Source organism: Rutilus rutilus (genome assembly GCF_951802725.1).
Source record: "Rutilus rutilus genome assembly, chromosome: 10".
In the NCBI taxonomy this organism is placed as follows: Eukaryota; Metazoa; Chordata; class Actinopteri; order Cypriniformes; family Leuciscidae; genus Rutilus; species Rutilus rutilus.
Window position 1 is genome coordinate 21,930,690 of NC_140215.1, and position 19,460 is coordinate 21,950,149.

The window sequence follows — 19,460 nt, forward strand, 5'->3', positions numbered from 1 at the left end:
TAAACTGTCATGTCATTTATGTAAAAAAATATATATTTATTTTCATTTATTAAGCAGAACAAGTGCTTTAAAAATTGATTTGAGCACCAAATCAGCACATTTCTGAAGTGTGACACTGAAGACTGGAGTAATGCCTGCTGCTTTGCCGTGACAGAAATTTTAAAATATATTAAAATTGGAAGTGTAGGTAATATTTCACAATATATTTATTTTCAATCTAATAAATGCAGCCTTGGTGAGCATAAGTTCATATAAATCATACATAAAACACCACTGAATGCTGAAAAACTTTTTTTAATGAGTTAATGCAGGCAATCTCTCAGACAATATTTTTTTTTTTTAAGATGGAACAAATCCAGAATCTTCACAAAACATGTCCTTTAACAGAACAAGTCAGTGTAGCATGACACAATGTACAGACTGCTCCAAATCACTGTCAGTTTGACTAACACCACAGCTCAAAACAAAACCGTGATAGATCGATGCCAATCAATCTGTATTTCCCACTCACACATTCATCAATCCATCCATATGACATACAGTACATAGCAATGTCACACTCTGATGCTCAGCATCCAAATATTTCCTGATCACAGAGGACAGCGTGTTCAGAGATGGATTGTCTTGACTAGTTCAGTCAGGTTACACAAATGCGATTATGGGCGACAACTTCACACTACTTGTCTGTGTTTGGTAGACCAATTCAATGGAAGCAACACTATTGAGTCTAAAAATGTAGTCGTTTGTAAAATTGTGACTAGATGACACAATGTTTTCACAGGTTAAGGGGCAGGACACAAACAATTCATTTTGGTACACATATCAATACAAATATCTGAAATGCATATCATTTTCCGACAATATGGAATTGTACTAGTATTCTCTCCTCCCCACGTGGTTAAACTGTGTCTTTACATAGAAATCGTGCCATCAATATGGGGCATAGCTATCTTTTCAAAAAGTGTAAAGAAATGACCTTGCACTCATCGTGTTAACGTTTATTTAATGTCTAGTCGCACAACTAAACATTAGGAATATATACTATTTCATGTGGATCAAACTCCTGACACATTCCTAGAGAGCTCCATATCAAAACAGCGAGACTTTGGGAACTAGTGCAACAGGGAAGAGGCCTGGTCTCATGGGACAAGGCAGGCACAGAGTAGAACTGAGAGAATTCAAATACTCCACACAAGAGTCATGGCAGATAGTTTAAGGCTGTTTGAAGTGACAGATTTGCAAAATAAAGCTCAGATGCCGGTCCCATTGCTCGAGAAGGGTGCGAACAGCTTTCGCTGTCGTTTAGAAGCCAGCCTGTCCCAGTCACGTGCTGTCGGGTCAGATGACAATGAGATTGAGTCGAAACTCTGCAGTGTTCTGGCCTTTGCCCCAGGACAGGCCCAAGAGAGCAGCAGAAATGTCGTCACGACTGTTTTAGGCGCTTCCTGGGCAAGCCGAAGTGGGGGCACTGTGCAGACGCAAGCGCACGGAAAGCCTCCGCCACTAAGTGAGGATGAGACTGGATCATTGACTTCCAGCCTGCGGTCTCCATTATGTCCGTGGCATGACTGTCAGGAGAGGGTGAAGACATTTCAGTATTAGCACAAGACATTAAAAATCCAAAGGCTCAATTCAATGGTGCATACGGGAGATTCAAGCAACTCTCTATTTATACGAAAGGCCGTTTTCCTCCGAATGAGCATGCACTAACGCAGGAGTTATTGCCATTCTGAAGAGTACGATCAGCAGGGCGCCGGGGATCTATAATAGAGACTTTGTGATATGTTTATAATGCAGAAATGTTCCCTTCCTTGATGTTTCAGACAGTCAGAGTCTATTAATAACCGGTATCAGGAGATATGCGGGCTGCCCAGAAACTAAAACAATGAATTCTAATGCATCTAAGAGTGCAGATAAGAGCTTGGTATTAATCTTGTGTCACACATATCAGCTAATTACATACTTGCTATTCCAGTTTTTCCCATCTTTACAGCCCAGCTGTCGGAGGACACTGCACCTATGGATAAGATAGAAGAAAAACACTCTCATTCTCAGGCTGGTAAACAGCCATGGCAGCAGGAATTTATCAAGCAGAGTTTCTTTGGCGGCGCTTGCCTGTTGATAAAATCTATGGCCTGTGCTTTGAGCTGCTCGGCGCTGTGCAAGTCGGCCAGGATGAGGGTGTCTGCCACGTTTTCAACCGAGAGGCTGTTGCAAAGGGCTTCCTCACACATGACCTTTAAGCGCTCCAGAGCGTACTGAGAGAATGACACACATGACTTACACAGAACAAAACTCAAAGGTTTTTGATGCCATTTTAAGCATTAGCTCACCCAAAAATGACTATTCTGGCATCATTTATTCACCCTCATGTTGTTCCAAACCTGTATGACTTTCTTCCATCTATGAAACACAAAATAACAAATTTTTGTAATCATGTACTGGTCAATATTCTGAAGCTTTCAAGCTTCAAAAAGGAAAAAGCACCACAAAAGTATCACCGAAATAGTCCATGTGACTAGATTGAGACAGAGCAAATTCTTTATTCACTGTAAATGTCAACGTTCGCCCTAGCTCACCATGATGCATTCATGAAAGTAGTAGTGATGCTTAAATAGTTCTTTTGAGTCTGATCTTCTTCAGTAAATCACTTGGCTTTAGTGATCAGAACAGAATTTCTTCCCGTAGAAGAAAGTCATATGGGTTTGAAACAACTTAAGGGTGAGTACACGATGACAGTTTCACTTCTAGTTGAACTATTCTTTTACACAAACTGTTCATTTCCTGATCTTTTTTTATCATCTGCCAGGCGCACAAAAAAGGTAACCCACATAATAACCACTTTGGCTTTAAAAACACATACATATTAAAAAGATATATACACATGTATATATACACTCACCTAAAGGATAATTAGGAACACCATACTAATACTGTGTTTGACCCCCTTTCGCCTTCGCCTTGATTCAACAAGGTGCTGAAAGCATTCTTTAGAAATGTTGGCCCATATTGATAGGATAGCATCTTGCAGTTGATGGAGATTTGTGGGATGCACATCCAGGGCACGAAGCTCCCGTTCCACCACATCCCAAAGATGCTCTATTGGGTTGAGATCTGGTGACTGTGGGGGCCATTTTAGTACAGTGAACTCATTGTCATGTTCAAGAAACCAATTTGAAATGATTCGAGCTTTGTGACATGGTGCATTATCCTGCTGGAAGTAGCCATCAGAGGATGGGTACATGGTGGTCATAAAGGGATGGACATGGTCAGAAACAATGGTCAGGTAGGCCGTGGCATTTAAACGATGCCCAATTGGCACTAAGGGGCCTAAAGTGTGCCAAGAAAACATCCCCCACACCATTACACCACCACCACCAGCCTGCACAGTGGTAACAAGGCATGATGGATCCATGTTCTCATTCTGTTTACGCCAAATTCTGACTCTACCATCTGAATGTCTCAACAGAAATCGAGACTCATCAGACCAGGCAACATTTTTCCAGTCTTCAACTGTCCAATTTTGGTGAGCTCGTGCAAATTGTAGCCTGTTTTTCCTATTTGTAGTGGAGATGATTGGTACCCGGTGGGGTCTTCTGCTGTTGTAGCCCATCCGCCTCAAGGTTGTGCGTGTTGTGGCTTCACAAATGCTTTGCTGCATACCTCGGTTGTAACGAGTGGTTATTTCAGTCAAAGTTGCTCTTCTATCAGCTTGAATCAGTCGGCCCATTCTCCTCTGACCTCTAGCATCAACAAGGCATTTTCGCCCACAGGACTGACGCATACTGGATGTTTTTCCCTTTTCACACCATTCTTTGTAAACCCTAGAAATGGTTGTGCGTGAAAATCCCAGTAACTGAGCAGATTGTGAAATACTCAGACCGGCCCATCTGGCACCAACAACCATGCCACGCTCAAAATTGCTTAAATCCCCTTTCTTTCCCATTCTGACATTCAGTTTGGAGTTCAGGAGATTGTCTTGACCAGGACCACACCCCTAAATGCATTGAAGCAACTGCCATGTGATTGGTTGATTAGATAATTGCATTAATGAGAAATTGAACAGGTGTTCCTAATAATCCTTTAGGTGAGTGTATATACACACACACTACAGTTCAAAAGTTTGGTTGCAGTAAGATTTTTACAATGTTTTTAATGAAGTCTCTTATGAGCGCAATAAAAAATACAACAAAAACAGTAACATTGTGAAATATTACAATTTAAATAACTGTTTTCCATTTGAATGTTTTCAAATGTAATTTATCCCAGTGATGGTAAAGCTGAATTTGCAGCTTCATTACCCCAGTCTCCAGTCACACGATCCTGCAGAAATCAATCATTCTAACAAGCAGAATTGATGCACAAGTAACATTTCTTATTATTAGCCATGTTGAAAACATTTGTGCTGCTAAATATTTGTGTAAACCGTGAAACAATTTTTTCCAGGAGAACAGCATTTATTCTTTTTCTTTTTTTTTACCAGTATAAATGCATTCACTGTCACTTTTTAAATTCAAATGAATGCATACTTGCTGGATAAAAGCATTCATTAAAAAAAAATGTAAAAAATAAAAATAAAAATAAAAATAAACTTTCTTACTGACTCCATACTTTTGAATGGAAGTGTATGATGGCAAACATTTCTCTTATTACTTTAGGAGATGCTTAAAACTAAAATATATGCATTTAACATTATCTCAAGTTTTCATAAAACACCCACTTACTTTATCAGCTGCGGCTAATAAACTATCAGCCATTTTCTCTAAATTTGGTGCTTTTCCTGTGTATATGAAGCCCATCATTTCTTTAAAAACCTCTGGTTCAACATCGCTGATGTCCACCCGATTCTGGAAGAAAACAAAGCAGCTTGTGAACTCATACGCTGTATTACGGCAAAAGTATCTGAAACTATATTGCTATTGCAATATAAGAAGTGCATCAAATGCATACCTTTTTACTCTCCTCCATTTCATGTTCAAACATGGCATTAAAGACCGGTGATCTCGCTGTCAAAAAAGCAATAAATCTGTCAGTCACATTATATGAGCATTTCTCCATGCTCACAGTCAAAAACAAATGACAAGAGGACAAGTGTCCAGTTTTTTATTAAATTATTCCAGACCTGTGAGTCTACACAGGCAAAAAGAAACCAAAAGGCAAAAGTCACATTCATGAACCCAGTCGTCCTTTGAGGACATTAATAGTGGATCACACTCTGGATTTTCAATGATGAATCTAAAACTGTCATATTGAAGAATTACAACCTCAGAAAAAAATAAATAAATACTGTCAAGGTCACACAAACTGTCTCCCGACACACATACACAACCCCTCAGAAGGGTGGGTGCTGCTGAGCTAGCGTCGCTGGGATGAGAGGAGAACATGGAGGTGATGTCGTCAGCAGGGCTGGGGGTCTGGATTAGACTCACCTGCCAGGATGGATTTGTGGGCTTTGAACTCCTGCCCCCCCACATATAGAGTGCAGTCCGTGAAGCGTGAGCATTCCCACAAGTTACCCAGGTCATCAGACAGCTGGCACTCCGGAACCTTCAACATGTTCATGTTGGACTGTCCGGAGATGTTCACGGAGTCCTGGACAACGCTTACCTAATAACACATATTACATTACTAGTCAAATTAAACAACTTGGTCTGGTAATGCAATGTGATGTACTGAAATGACTTCACACTGCCCTCTTATATTTTATTACAATACATATTTTTATGCATGTTACTTGGCAGTATTCATTTACTTCTCAGAACCCTGTAAAAGCAATAGAGCACCCAAGGTAGCGTGTTATGGTGAATTTAACTGCAAACATATCAAAGCTATGTCATCCAAGTGCTACACTGCTCCAAGGAATTGTTTAGAGCGAACCATTTCTTTAATTATGTGATTGCAACAGCAATGGAGATTGGGCAGGGAAAATGCAGCTCCTATTAACGAAGTACTAATTGACTAAGTGCTCCTATTGATACTTTCTCTGTATACAATGTTGACAAACTCATTTAAAGAACTAGCAACCTAGCCTGCTTCGAAAATATTTCAGAGTGTTGATAAAAATAAAGATGAATGCAAGAAGAAAAGAAAAAATACACTTTCATGCAAAACTGCAGTTATCAGAAACACAGCTGATGAAAGCTTCCTGCAGTTTTTTAATAGTTTTTCTGGCAATAATCATCTACAAAAACTGTCCAATTAATGAGGGAAAACATATTATCTGCAATTTGCATTTAGTTTCAACTTTGCCTTGTGATATTGCCAATTTCCCTGCAAATATTAAACCCTGCAGCAGATCTCAACAGGCATGTCGGCTATTTTTCAAGCAAGACTCATAATTGTGTTACAGTAAATTCATTTGACAACCCATTTCATTTGCCGCTCTAGGTGATGTCTCTATCCTGCTACGTTCTGAAGAGATGGGTGATCTGTCAGACTGCTACTAGCATATTCATACAAACGGATCAGAGCGTGCAGGAAATTCAATCTGCAATCTACTTGCAGGAGAAAAGCCTAACATTTTGCAAGTTCCACATTTCCAGGTTTTGTAAATTACCCAAATGACCACAACAGTGTAACTAAAAGAAAGAAACTACAAAAAAACAATGTCAAGCAAATAGGTCAAAGACAAATTGACTATAAATATATCTAAGTTGATAAAAGGAGAATGTTTCAAATCTAGTTTAAAAAGCAAGTGTCAAGTTCAAGACATTTAATCCATGAATTCATATGAATTCTTGAATTGATGATTTCATTTATATTGAAAAATGCTGACAGCATTGCAATGATAGATTGTTTTGTGAAAATTTTAGATATCTAAGATTCATGCGAAACATTTTTTTGTATGTACATCATCTATGCTTTAGATTTACATCACTAAATAAATACATTAATGCAATTTTAAAAAGATTAATCAGGTGCAGCTGACCCAAACCAATACTTTCATGCATGAAGGTCTGAATCAGAAGTACTGAACAGATTATAAAGTAAATGCATACTTGCCTCACAAAATAATGTGAGTTTATCATCTGGTAGCAGCCCATTTGCTTCATCAAGCAAAAAATCTCTCCTAATAAATTTTTTGAAGCCCCAGTCTTTGCCTTGGACAAACCGATAGGCTCTTTGGCTTTCTGCATTTGGAAAACAAGTAAGAGTTAAGTTAGAAACGTTTTGTTCAAGAGCACCAAAAGCAATCAGCTGATACCGAATTACAAATCTATGTAGAGCATTTAAAACAACAGGACTCAGATAAAAATAAAAATAAATCTCTAATTAAATTATTATCTAATTAATTTTTTTAGACAAAGTTCTTACCCATAGCTTTTGTCTCCTCCCGTTTAGCGTTCAGTAAAGAAAATTTGAACTTGGCTCTGACTTCACTTTTTGGACAACTAACTAATAGCAAATATAGCGATAGATAATCTTTACTTTCATCATCGAGTCCCTTCGGATTGACCCGCAGGCACCTGAAGATAGACAAAGATGCAGAGGGATTGAGATTATGAGCTTGATTTTATGAGCATGAAAGTATTATAACACACAAACACATTAATTGGGCTCCTCACCATTTCATCTTATCATTAGGCCCTGATGAGAAGGTAGAGCTCTTTAAAACTTCACCCATCTCTTCTCGACAGAAGCTGAAGTTGTTTATGGTCCACATGTAGGAAAATTTCACTACCTTGACCTACAAGATCACCAAAGATTACCATCAGTGAAAATGGATAACTGTCAACACACACACACCAATGTGCAGGCATTCCTAGTCAACAACACATCGAATGCTATGAGAACACAAGCACTTCCTGTAGCTTCAACTTCAAATGTTTTTACCAACATCTGATTCACTTCCTAAGCAACTACATAGCTCCTATTCAACTCTGAATTGCATTAGCCTGAGGTTAAGTCTTACTGAGACAAATTTCCGATAGGATCATTTTACCGTATCTGATAAACCAGCATGACCACATTATGATGACTGCTTGAGTTTCATTATCACTTGCACAATAAAGTGTTACTCTATCTACTTTAATGCACTGATTACCCTTCATTAGATCAAACTGTGCACAGCGGCGTAACAAGCAAGAGATCAAAACATATGCATTTGCTCAAGCAACACTTGTCATTTCAGAGTCATTAAAATAAAATAAAAAGAAAGAAATGGTCAAATTTCTGGACAAATTTATTTGTATAGCGCTTTTCACAACACACATTGTTTCAAAGCAGCTTTACAGAAAATGACACCATATGTCCTAAACAGACGCCATGCCACAAGTTTCCAGCGACAAGCATTTTGTCTGTCCACACGAGACGCGACTACCAGATGCAAAACACAAAAATAATAATAATAATAATAATAATAAAAGAAAAATGAAAAATAAATCACAGCCAATCAGAATAACGTGGGGGTTGGCTCTCTTTGCAAGCGCACTGCTCTCGCAATGAAATGGACACACCATTTTAACATTACTAAAAATACTGAGACAACCTTTGCCATTGAATAGACTTGTTTGATTACATTGAGTTGACAGTTGAAAAAATCTGATTAACATGGAAAAGACACCTTTTACCGGGTGTTGCAGTGCCACGTCTGGTTAGGACATGGTGTTATAGTCGCATTTAGCAGATTAGAGCCAGACGATAATATACTTCATATTTTGAAAATATACAAGCAATCGAGTAGTTGAGATATGCTATATAGTGTATATTGCCCTGCGTGAATATACTACATGTCCAACTTTATATAAAGAGCTGGGCGATAATATAATTACAAAAAAAAATAATATATATATATATATATATATATTATATATAATTATATACATAACTGCGTGGTAAAAATAAATGATGCGCAGCAGAAAACTTGGAGGACAGTGCTTTAGAGAACACATTAAAACGATTTTAAACGAGGAACAAGAGTCGAAAATCAGGACTCATGCACTGTTATCTGTGCGCACACACCAGAAGAGCGCGAACGCAGAGAGAGGCGTGTAATTCACACAGCGCTCGAACACAGAATCGATTCCTCTTTCCCGTTTACTTGTGCTTGAACAAACACATACACACACAAAAAAAACACATACACCTGGATATACACAATCAAGCAGCTATATAAATGGCTTCCAAAATTCTTCAGCATAGTCTGTACATGATCGCTTGAGCAGTGAGTCCATCTCACCTGGGTATAGCACCAGCTCTCTGCCACTGGACCACTGGACATCTCCCCTGGAGGAGGAGGGGTTGGGACCCCTGACATCGCCAGCTCACTCCCCACTACAAGAAGCGCTGACGGTCCCAAAGCTTTCACCACTTGACCTTTATGGAAACAGAGAGCAAAGACATCATATAAGAAAAATAAACGGCAGCAATTTCTGCCTCTCCTCCTGACCTGAAAATAACAAATCTTTGACTTTGCCATCAGCAAGCCATTTTGTGGTCAAATGAGAGTCATTGCAAACCCCAACTCAGGGCACAAAATCTATCAAAAGTGGAGGAAGGAAATGAAAGAATGAGCTTTATGAAAACCTATAACACCGGAAGCGTGCAATATCACAATCCAGTCTGTAGTGTGACAGAACATAACCACAAAAATGTGTTTTAAATCCATGAAATCATAATTCTTACGAGAAACCATCACTCTAAATATAGCTGTGCTTGATGAGAAACATCAGAATCAGTTAAGTCCAATGTAGTGACTAAATGGCTTGTTGGCACAGGCCTGATAGGCAGGTCTGAACTTGCCCTTGTTGACAAGGTAGTCAAGGGCACATTAGTTGTATTTTGGTAAACCAACGGACAAATCCACCTATATTTCACTCTTGACCAAACTATTTTGACTTTACAGAACCAAATTCAAGTTTAAATAATGACTTGCACAACACCCTCCAACTCACCTAAGCCTTAGTAAATATCTTGAAATTCATTTCTTGATGCCATTGTACACATGTATCAGGTAAACACTGCAGAAACAAGCTTAAGCTTTACTGTGACATTACAGCATGATCCAAAGGCTCCTCATCCCAACCTGTAAATATAAATAAATACATATCTTTCACACAATAAATTTTAATCCATTTTAATCCACTCATAAGCATTTATCAGGCACTAAGTAAAATAAGATCAGTACATCATGATATTATTTATACTGATAATTACTGAAATAATCACATTTAATACAAAATATATAACAAAACATTTCCAACATCCACAGCTATATGGTTTTTGAATAACATTACTTGAACTCTAGTGGGCTGTCTGTAAACTTCATTACGCTATTTACAATTCAACTTCAGTTGAGCGAGTTCCAATCCGGATTGACTGCTCCTAAAATTGAGCTGACAACCAATTTAACTCAGGCCAATAAAATTAAAATGTTTAGAACACGAATAATAGGTGTTTTTCTTCTCTGTTTTGAGCTTCTGTTTTTAAAATGTCAGATTGTTTTCTGGGCTTGGTCAATGTGGGAAAAAGAAACTGGTTAGCCTTGATGCAAACACCAAATCTAATTAAAATCAATGTGTGGTCAGCGAATGTTTAATTCTAAATTAGCGAAATATCATTAACTGAAATCCTAGTGTCTAAAAGAGGCAATATTGTCTTACATGGACAAAAGGAATCAAGTCTTTTGTTTGAGCTAGTCAGATTCTTGTCGGCTAGTTGGCTATGTTGTTAGCAAGCTAAACTATATCCACAACATTGACAAAAGTAGATCAGTTAAAACACAAACCTTTCCTCGCCATTCTGTAAATACTGTTAAATTCAAGGTTCGGTGGGTCCTTGTGGATCTGCTAAGTTTAATCGCCACTATTTAAGATTGAAGTGTATTTTCAAAAGCAGCCCATCACAGTAGCTTGCAGTGTGTGCTGCTTATCCTGCCAATGAAGGTAGCGAAAGCAAAGCACAGGAGCGTGAGCAGACAGGGCCGCGCTCAACTCAATTCTGTGGCTGTACGTAATTCCGCCAATCGGGGGCGCGCCTTGGCCAAAGAATTACAGATATGTCGACTAAAGATATGTCTAATACCCAAGACAGGAAGCAGGGATATTACGAATTTATAGTATATATCGTTGCATAAGAAACATAAGAAACATAAAAAAATAATTAAAAAAAGCAGGTGATTGGATGTTATTTACATTTGGTTCAATCAGCTGCTGATAATAAAAAAAAGTCAGTCATTTTCATTTACGTCACTGCTATTGCTAGACGGCATAGCGGCAAAATTTCTCTGTACAACGTCAAATTTTGTCATGTAAAGTTTAAATTTTCATAAAGAAAAGTTTCATAAGAAATGTTAGGTAATGCAGGGTCCAAAGTTTTAAAGTTGAGACACTCACACACAGATATATAACGCATAAAAAAAAAAAAAAAAAAAAAAAAAAAAATACTTATTTGCAACTATTATGTTAACAGTATTAATAAGAAATTTCTGTCGTAAGAACAACTATTCAGCTTATGGACACCGTGCTGCGGGCGGGGGGGTTGGGGTATTCCTACTATGATATTAGACATAGCCTATAATAAAATGAATTTTCAAACCTGAACCAAACATATTTTTATTCAAAGATCAACAGTCTGTCATTAATCTTTAGTCTGCCACAAAAAAACAACATTAAAATCATGAACTCAAATTTCATTGTGACCAAAAAAAAAAAAAGAGACTGTTATAACAGTGCATAAATCAGACATTTCAGGCTATATAGCCTAACACTAATAAGCCTTATGCCAAAATTATTATTATGACGAAATTGTCGGTCATTAAATAAGAAAACGAAATAATTGTGTAGATGATTTGCTTTGTGTAACCCAACATCAGACATTAGGCCGAAGTATTTTTTTGCACACAGTGCCGCGACCAATCAATCACTTCTTTACGACTGGCTGCCTGCACATTCACTGTAGCCTACTCGCGGCTGCGGCAACTCGCGCTCGCTTATCAATGCATTTAAATTCGCGCCTACGGTATCTTTGTAGAACTTCAAAAAAAAAAGAAAAAAAAAAGATGCTGCAGCCAATGAGCAGCCGGCGGGGGCTGGCTGCAGGACGACTCAACCTCCACGGACACTGACAGTTTTTAATGTTTTATCAGACAATAACTACTCAAGAATTTGCTTTAGTATAATTTTCGGGACAATTAGGCCGGATTCGGGATTCGGGACAACAGCTTCGATTTCGGGACTGTCCCGAATTTTTCGGGACGTCTGGTCACCCTACTGCCATATGCGTGTTTATTACATGCGTGCCGCTCTTAAAGTAAACATGCTGTCGTCGCCTGTCCTTAAAGGGATAGTTCTCTCAAAAATGAAAATTCTTTACTTATTCTAATGTTGTTCCAAACCTGTATTGGTTATTTCTTGTGCTGAACACAAAATATATTTTGAAGAATGTGGATAACCAAGTAAGTTGCTGGTCCCCATTGACTTCCATAGGTATAATAACAGTGTTATTGTAGGCTACTGCTGCTGTGCTGCTGTTTTTATTATGGCTTTGTTTTATACACAGTTTAGTGTATTGCACCTCAGTAATGATGTTGTGATTTAACAGGTTTAACAGTTGTAAAACAGGGTGTTCTGCGCTGATGCAGATGCTGTAGCCTACCTGTTGGTTTATAAAGCTAAAAGCGGTTACCATCTTGTAGTTGAACTGAATGCAGGGAATTCTGTTGCATTGCTGTTTATAGTTACATATTTCCTTAGTAAGTGTGTTTTGTGGTTGTGGTGGCAGAGGGTAATATCTGGTAATCTTTCCACTTACATCTCTGTTGATGTTAGTTTTGGTTGTAGTGCCAGTGTTTCTTCATCATAATTAAAGGGCTGCTTCTAAGCACAGGGTCTTGTTCTTGTTTTTTTGTTATTTGTTTGCGTATTTGTTTATTGTTTGTAATGTTCAATTTCTCATTTTACCTATGTGGTGTGGTGGTCATTTTCTTACTTTGGTGGTCCACCACTTCAAGGAATGTAGAGGAAACACTGTAGTATTGGTCTCAATGTGTGCATGTGTATGCTGCAGTTCACCTTACTATTTGCGTGTGGACCATGTATGGCATTAAATACATTTTTTCATTAAAGATTTAATAATGATTAAGGGGGGGCCTCATGCAAAGAGCAGCCTAGGGGTCCCTGACCACCTGAATCCGCCCCTGGTTGCATATATAAATAAATATAGTGGAAGAGTATATCAAGTTTGTTTAAAAAATGGTAAAACGGCAGTAGGCTAGGGCTAGGCTATATAGCCTACACAACTTAGAACTATTTCTCAGCTTTGCTTTTGGTTTATTGTGTTTGGCTCCAAACGGAAAGCGTTGGAAAAAGAAGCAATTCCGCACAAGGACGGTTCAACATTCTTTAGCTTTCTTATTTTACAAACTTAATATTTTACTTCTGCAAAGTCTTATTTCCCCCATAGGCCTGTGTAAATGTATGGCCCTATGGTGCAGCACATTGTCACACTATTTATTGGGTAAATTGTCACAATGTAACCTGCCATTTGGCTTTTCAGCAAGACTTAAAAAGAAAAACAAATTATTTTTGGAACTACAACTTGATGTGATAGAAAAGGGAAAATAATAGGCTATATTCCTCGTTTATGTTGTAGGCTATCATCTAATCAATCATATTTTTAATCATGTAAGATCATATAAGACCCATTCTTGTGTTCATCATTATATAATCTGAAATATCTGTTTAGTGTTTCTTTTAATGAGGTTTTTTTCTTGAAATAGCTACCTATATTGTTGACTGATGTTGACCTTTTGTTCTTTCTGTAGACGTGTGCAAGAGTTAAACGTTTCCACAGACCACAGTGGAACAAATAGTTTTTCTTTAAAGTGTTAAGGGTATAACTCTTAACCATCTACATTGTAGAGCAAAGAGCCAAGAGCATCTCCAGGAACTTTTTCCTATTATGGAAGTCAATGGGGTCCATCAACTGTCTGGTTACCGACATTCTTCAAAATATCTTCTTTTGTGTTCAGCAATAGAAAGAAATTCATACAGGTTTGAAACAACTTGAGGGTGAGTAAATTATGACAGAATTTTCATTTTAAAGTGAACTATTCCTTTAATCACCTGTGTAATAATATCCTTCAGAACATGTATCATCTGTGTTCAAAAGCAAAACACGCAACATAAATGATCTCTGCTTGTGTGGTACGTTCTCCTTTGATTGCCAGTAGATGAGTCTTCCGTCACACTGTCCTCCGCAGTGCTCTGATGTCATTCTCCTGACAAACAAAAAGGAGCTTTGGGTAAGCCACTCTGAAACAATGTGCTGTGATTATACCCTGGAGGCCTGTGATAACTAATTCCCATTTACATCAGCATGGAAGTGTCTCACTACTGAAATGATACACCATTTTCACATGGGTCTCATGGTCTCCACAGCTAGTGTTTCATGGTTAATATGCCTTCATCATGAGGAGAGTTCTTTGTTAACTGTGAAAGACATTACATTTTGAGAGTGAGCCGAAAGTTAGAGACGTCTGTTCTACATTTCACCACAGGCTGGACAAAGCCCTATAATAAAATTACCAACTGAGTGCAAAGTCTTTGAAAAATCGATTCCACATTTCATCAGGCAAATTGAAATACTGTAGTGCACATTAGCTATACATTGCCTGTGAACATTAAACATTCTTTAAACTTTAAATGTGGTCAAGACATGGAAGAGTTCTTTGTATTCATCAACACCTCCAGAATGATGGTTACTCAATATCCGCAAATACTGTAAAGTTGGAAACTGAAAACAAGTGAAAATCAGAGCAATAGAAATGAAGAATAATGTCTTAATTGCGCAGATCAGCCATTCTCTTTTCAACACATTTTTGTAGTTTAAAACGAAGATCATCTGCTGACAAGGGCCAAGGTCACAATGGATGTGAATACAGTTATATGATCATTATACATTCTGACAGGCACTGAAGTGCCTAATTGTCTGTCTTATTCTTGGATGTTGCTTTAAACGTGTTGTGGTAATTATAGCCTAGGACAAGGAAAGTAATCTATCTGTTCTATCTACTGGAGCTGCTTAAAAAAAAAAGCTTAATATACAGTCAACAGAGGTTTTGAGTGGACGTTTTTAGCAGGTCAACCAACAAATATAATAGAAATATATAAATTAGTCAAATTTGAACGCGTTAACGCACGCGATTCATTTAGTCAGTTTAACGCGTTAAAAATATTATCAAAATATTTCCTATCATCCTTTGGCTACCTGTCACATTATGTTCAGTTAGTTTCATTATCATGGACTTTTAGTTTGTTTTCATGTTCATCATGTGTTACTTTGTTCAGTTTTCCCCGCTCCTCATTATTAGTTCATTTGTGTCAGCTGTGTTCTATTAATTATCCTAATTTGTGTTTGATATATAATGCTGGGTACACACCAAAAGATTTTTTACATCTTATAAGATTTTCAAAATGTGACAGACCACAAACATGAGGACAAAAAATCCTAGATTTAAGCGTTTTGCTCCTATAGTGTGTGGTGTGCCATGATGTGACAAAGACAGCACACCACACACAAACAGATTTTCAACCAGAGTCTCGACTATGAACACAGGAAATCTCGCAAAATATCGTGAGACTTCAGAATAAGCATGACGGACGATATGCAGGAAGAAATTGCGATAGTGTTTGGAATGATTTTCACAGAAAATTCACGTGAAAAAACCATTGTACCCACCATTATATATAACCTTTTATACAGAAATATATTCATTCTTTATTGTCTTTATTTATTCTTTATTGGATTTATTGTCTCTTTAGAAAAAGTTATTTAATCCCTCTAGTCTATAGAACCTCACTGAACCCTTAACACTCAGCTTTTTTTTTCTTTTTTTTTATTGATTTTAAGAATTATACAATTACAGTCAGGGGGGTACAAAGAGTAAAGCCGATAAACAAACATAAAAAGACATATACATAAACAGTGACAAACTTAAAAGTTAAACAAAAATTTGAAAATGTTTACAGATTGAAACGCACTTTGCAGCTTTCTTATTTTTCAAACCCAATATTGTGTTTAGGTATTGTAAAATTTCTGCTCTTAAAATGAAAAACAAAGGCTTGTTTCCTCGAAATTTACACTTATGAATACTAAATCTTAACATTAAGCTTCCTGCAAGTGTGTGTGTGTGTGTGTGTGTGTGTGTGTGTGTGTGTGTGAGAATGACCGTGTCTTCCATCATCTCGCTTTCTGATTGGATATTGTTTCGTTTCACGTGATAATCTCCAGAGCGTGCGCGTGTTTGTCCTCGGAGTTCCCCCCACACATCAGGATTTCTGATCGTAAATATTAAACATGTTTAATATTTACGATTCGCGATCGGAGCGGCTCCGACGTTCTTCCGAGCAGGTTCGGACACTCTTAACACACCTCACACCAAGGGAAAATCTGATAAAATAATCTGTTAAACCATCAAGATAATCGGGACATAGCTAGGATTGTCGGAAGGGGAGAAATCGGCCCAAAATCAGCCCGATTATCTTTTGGTGTGTACCCAGCATAAGTTGGTCCCTCACATTCATTCTCTGTCTGATCACCATTACCATACGTGTTACCCTGCCTGTTTGCCTTTCCTGTGGATATTTATCATTAAATGTCGTGTTGGAACTTGATTCTTCTGTCTTCCTGAACCCACACGTGACACTACCGTTATATGATTATGCTTTTATTCATGCAAATGCTTTAAACCAATCAGGGGTGCGTTTCCCGTACAACTATATAGCTCGCTGCTTAAAGGTGCTGTATGTAACTTTTTTCATAAAATAAATCCTTTTTTTATTGCCCGTCTGTGAAGGGGTTGTAATCACACATTGCAATGATCCACTTTTCGCGTTTTGCTATTACCTCTGAAGGCCAGTATTCCTATTTTTATGTGAAGTCTCCGGGTCGGATTTTCTACGAAATCCACCGGATGTGACGTGAATGCGCGCTCCCGAGCCTCTCCGTTTTATATATACAGTCTATTGCGACGGCAGCTAACGACATGGAGTCTGATAACACCAAAAAACGACCTGCCTCCAGCACAACACAGACTCCAACACAAACTCCCAAAAAAAAAAAAAAAAAATTTATCTGCTGAAGCTCGTCAGGCCAAACGTCAATCGGATCGACTCAGGACGAAAACACGGATCAACATTGGCAGAGCGTTTGAATTATGGAGAGACCTCCGCTTTGTTTTAGGTATAAAAACAGACCCTCAGTTGGCTTTCACCCTTTTGGACAGGTAAGCTAACAATACTTCAAAGCATGTAAAATATATTGTGATTTTGTGCTTTAGTTGGCTCAAGTTAGACATCATTAGTTCGCCAGCTAACGCCGACCATTTGCTAACGTTATCTGATGTGAAAGACTACAGTTGTAACTTTATTGCTTTTCACGAGCACGAGCGCTGTTGTTGCAATCTGAAACATCACCGCTAGAGGCCGCTGGATCCTACATACAGCACCTTTAACTACCATAGTGGGCTACGATGCATCGATGGAGAAATCAACTAGCTAGTCACGACTGTTTCCCGAAACCGTATGTCGCAAAGTATCGTTCAACCACGTTGGTTTATGACGTCTAGCACGTGGTGGACTAATCATTTATTTTAATTAATCTGTTTGAGATCGAATTAACGCTAGATTTTGTCATATAAGCTACAGACATGGCATCTGAAGACCATTTCTAATTTTTTCTCAGTTATTTCGCTTTATTACCAGACTCAATATTTGGCTCGTTCTTACATAGTAGAGCACGTTCGCACATGCGCAGTCTTCAAAAACTGTGCTTTAAATCTCTTGACAAACTAAAAGACGTAAATTACATTTGTATGTATTCTAAATAAATAACACGGGTTGTACTGAATGTCAGCTTGCTTATTTTGCTAAAGATAAGGATTTATTCAGTCTACATCTCATGTAAACTAGAAACTATGCTTCTAACCACAGCTCGAGAGCTGTCGTTCCAACCACCCAAGTTTGCGATGCTGTTTGCGAACGTTCGTTGGAACGATGGTTTCGGGAAACACCAAATCGTTGAACTATGCTGATAACGACGGAACTTAAAATAAAGGTTACTGTATGCTGTTTCTATGTTAATTTGGAAATTAAATGTTAAATTATTACAATATAAAAATTAAAAACTTTATTGTTGGGTTTTGTTAATAATATAATTATAATATATAATATATATATATATGTATATATATGTATATAATATATATGTCACGGAAACAGACTCAATGGCGAGAGGTATAAAATGTAAACAGTTTATTGACAGATCGTAAATGAGGGCAGATGCAGAAAAGAAACAACAATCAGAGAGAAGGAAGAGAGACTAGGTCCAAACAGGTTAGTAGCACCACACACACCTTTGAATCGCTGTTGTGATAGACAATAATAATGTCTCTTATCCTTGCAGGAACAGACCAGACCATATTTACATTTACATTTATTCATTTTGCAGACACTTTTGTCCAAAGCGACTTACAAATTAGAGAATACAGCAGCAATTCATCGTGAAGAGGCAAATAAACTGTAAAAGTATTAGACATTGCTTAAAATAGGGAGGGATTAAAGAAAAGTGAAAGCATACATTTTTTATTATTTTTTTTTATGATGAGGTTAAGTGCTCACAGAAGAGATAAGTTTTCAGCTGTCTTTTGAATGTTGTCAGGGATTCTGCATTCCGGATGAAGGCAGGGAGATCATTCCACCAGAAAAACAGCAACAGTGAACGAAAATGTTTTGGAGAGTGATTTTGTGCCTCTCTGTGACGGTACCATGAGCCGTCACTCATTTATCGATCGTAGGCTTCTGGTAGGGATGTAGACTCGTAAGAGTGAGTGGAGGAGCTGAGCCTGTGGTAGATCTGTAAGCAAGCGTCAATGCCTTGAACTTGATGCGAGTAGCAAGTGGTAGCCAGTGCAGAGAGATAAAGAGAGGTGTGACGTGGGCCCCTCTGGCCTCTTTGAAGACAAGACGTGCTGCAGCATTCTGAATCATTTGTAGATGTTTGATTGATGTTCACATGATGTAAGTCCGGCCAGAAGAGCATTGCAGTAATTAAGCTTAGCAGTGACCAGGGCCTGGACGAGAAGTTGTGTTGCATAGCTACTCAGTTGGGAAAGGCCTGATCTTCCTGATGTTGTGTAGTGCAAACCTGCATGAACTTGCTGTCTTTGCAATGTGGTCTTTGAAGGTCAGTTGGTCCTCAAAGATTACCCCAAGATTTCTGGCCGACCTTGATGGGGTAATTGATGATGTACCTAGCTGGATGATGAAATCTTGCTGTAGAGACAAATTGGCAGGGAAGATGAGAAGCTCAGTCTTTGCCAGGTTGAGCTGCAGGTGATGTTCTCTCATCCATCTCGAGATGTCTTCAGACATGCGTGCAGCTACTGTGGGATCATCTGGTTGAAATGAAAGATAGAACTGTATGTCATCAGCATAGCAATGGTAGGAGAAACCATATGCCTG

At 38.1% G+C, this 19,460-nt stretch overlaps 1 protein-coding gene across 2 annotated transcripts; it reads right to left on the reverse strand.

Moving 5' to 3' along the window:
* Window positions 1-278: 278 nt before the first annotated feature.
* spopla (speckle type BTB/POZ protein like a) lies at window positions 279-10,894 on the reverse strand. 2 transcript variants are annotated; one of them, XM_084420295.1, is made up of 12 exons: window positions 10,727-10,888; window positions 9,894-10,024; window positions 9,179-9,315; window positions 7,566-7,687; window positions 7,315-7,466; window positions 7,003-7,130; window positions 5,430-5,607; window positions 4,951-5,006; window positions 4,725-4,847; window positions 2,116-2,258; window positions 1,964-2,017; window positions 279-1,568 (listed from the first exon to the last, which is right to left on the reverse strand). In XM_084420295.1, the coding sequence occupies exons 3-12, from the start codon at window positions 9,254-9,256 to the stop codon at window positions 1,424-1,426; spliced, it is 1,179 nt and encodes a 392-aa protein (XP_084276421.1). In that variant the 5' UTR covers window positions 9,257-9,315; window positions 9,894-10,024; window positions 10,727-10,888; the 3' UTR covers window positions 279-1,423. The 2 variants fall into 2 exon arrangements, with proteins under 2 accessions (XP_084276421.1, XP_084276420.1); XM_084420294.1 differs by lacking the exon at window positions 9,894-10,024 and having other exon boundaries at window positions 10,727-10,894.
* Window positions 10,895-19,460: the final 8,566 nt, after the last annotated feature.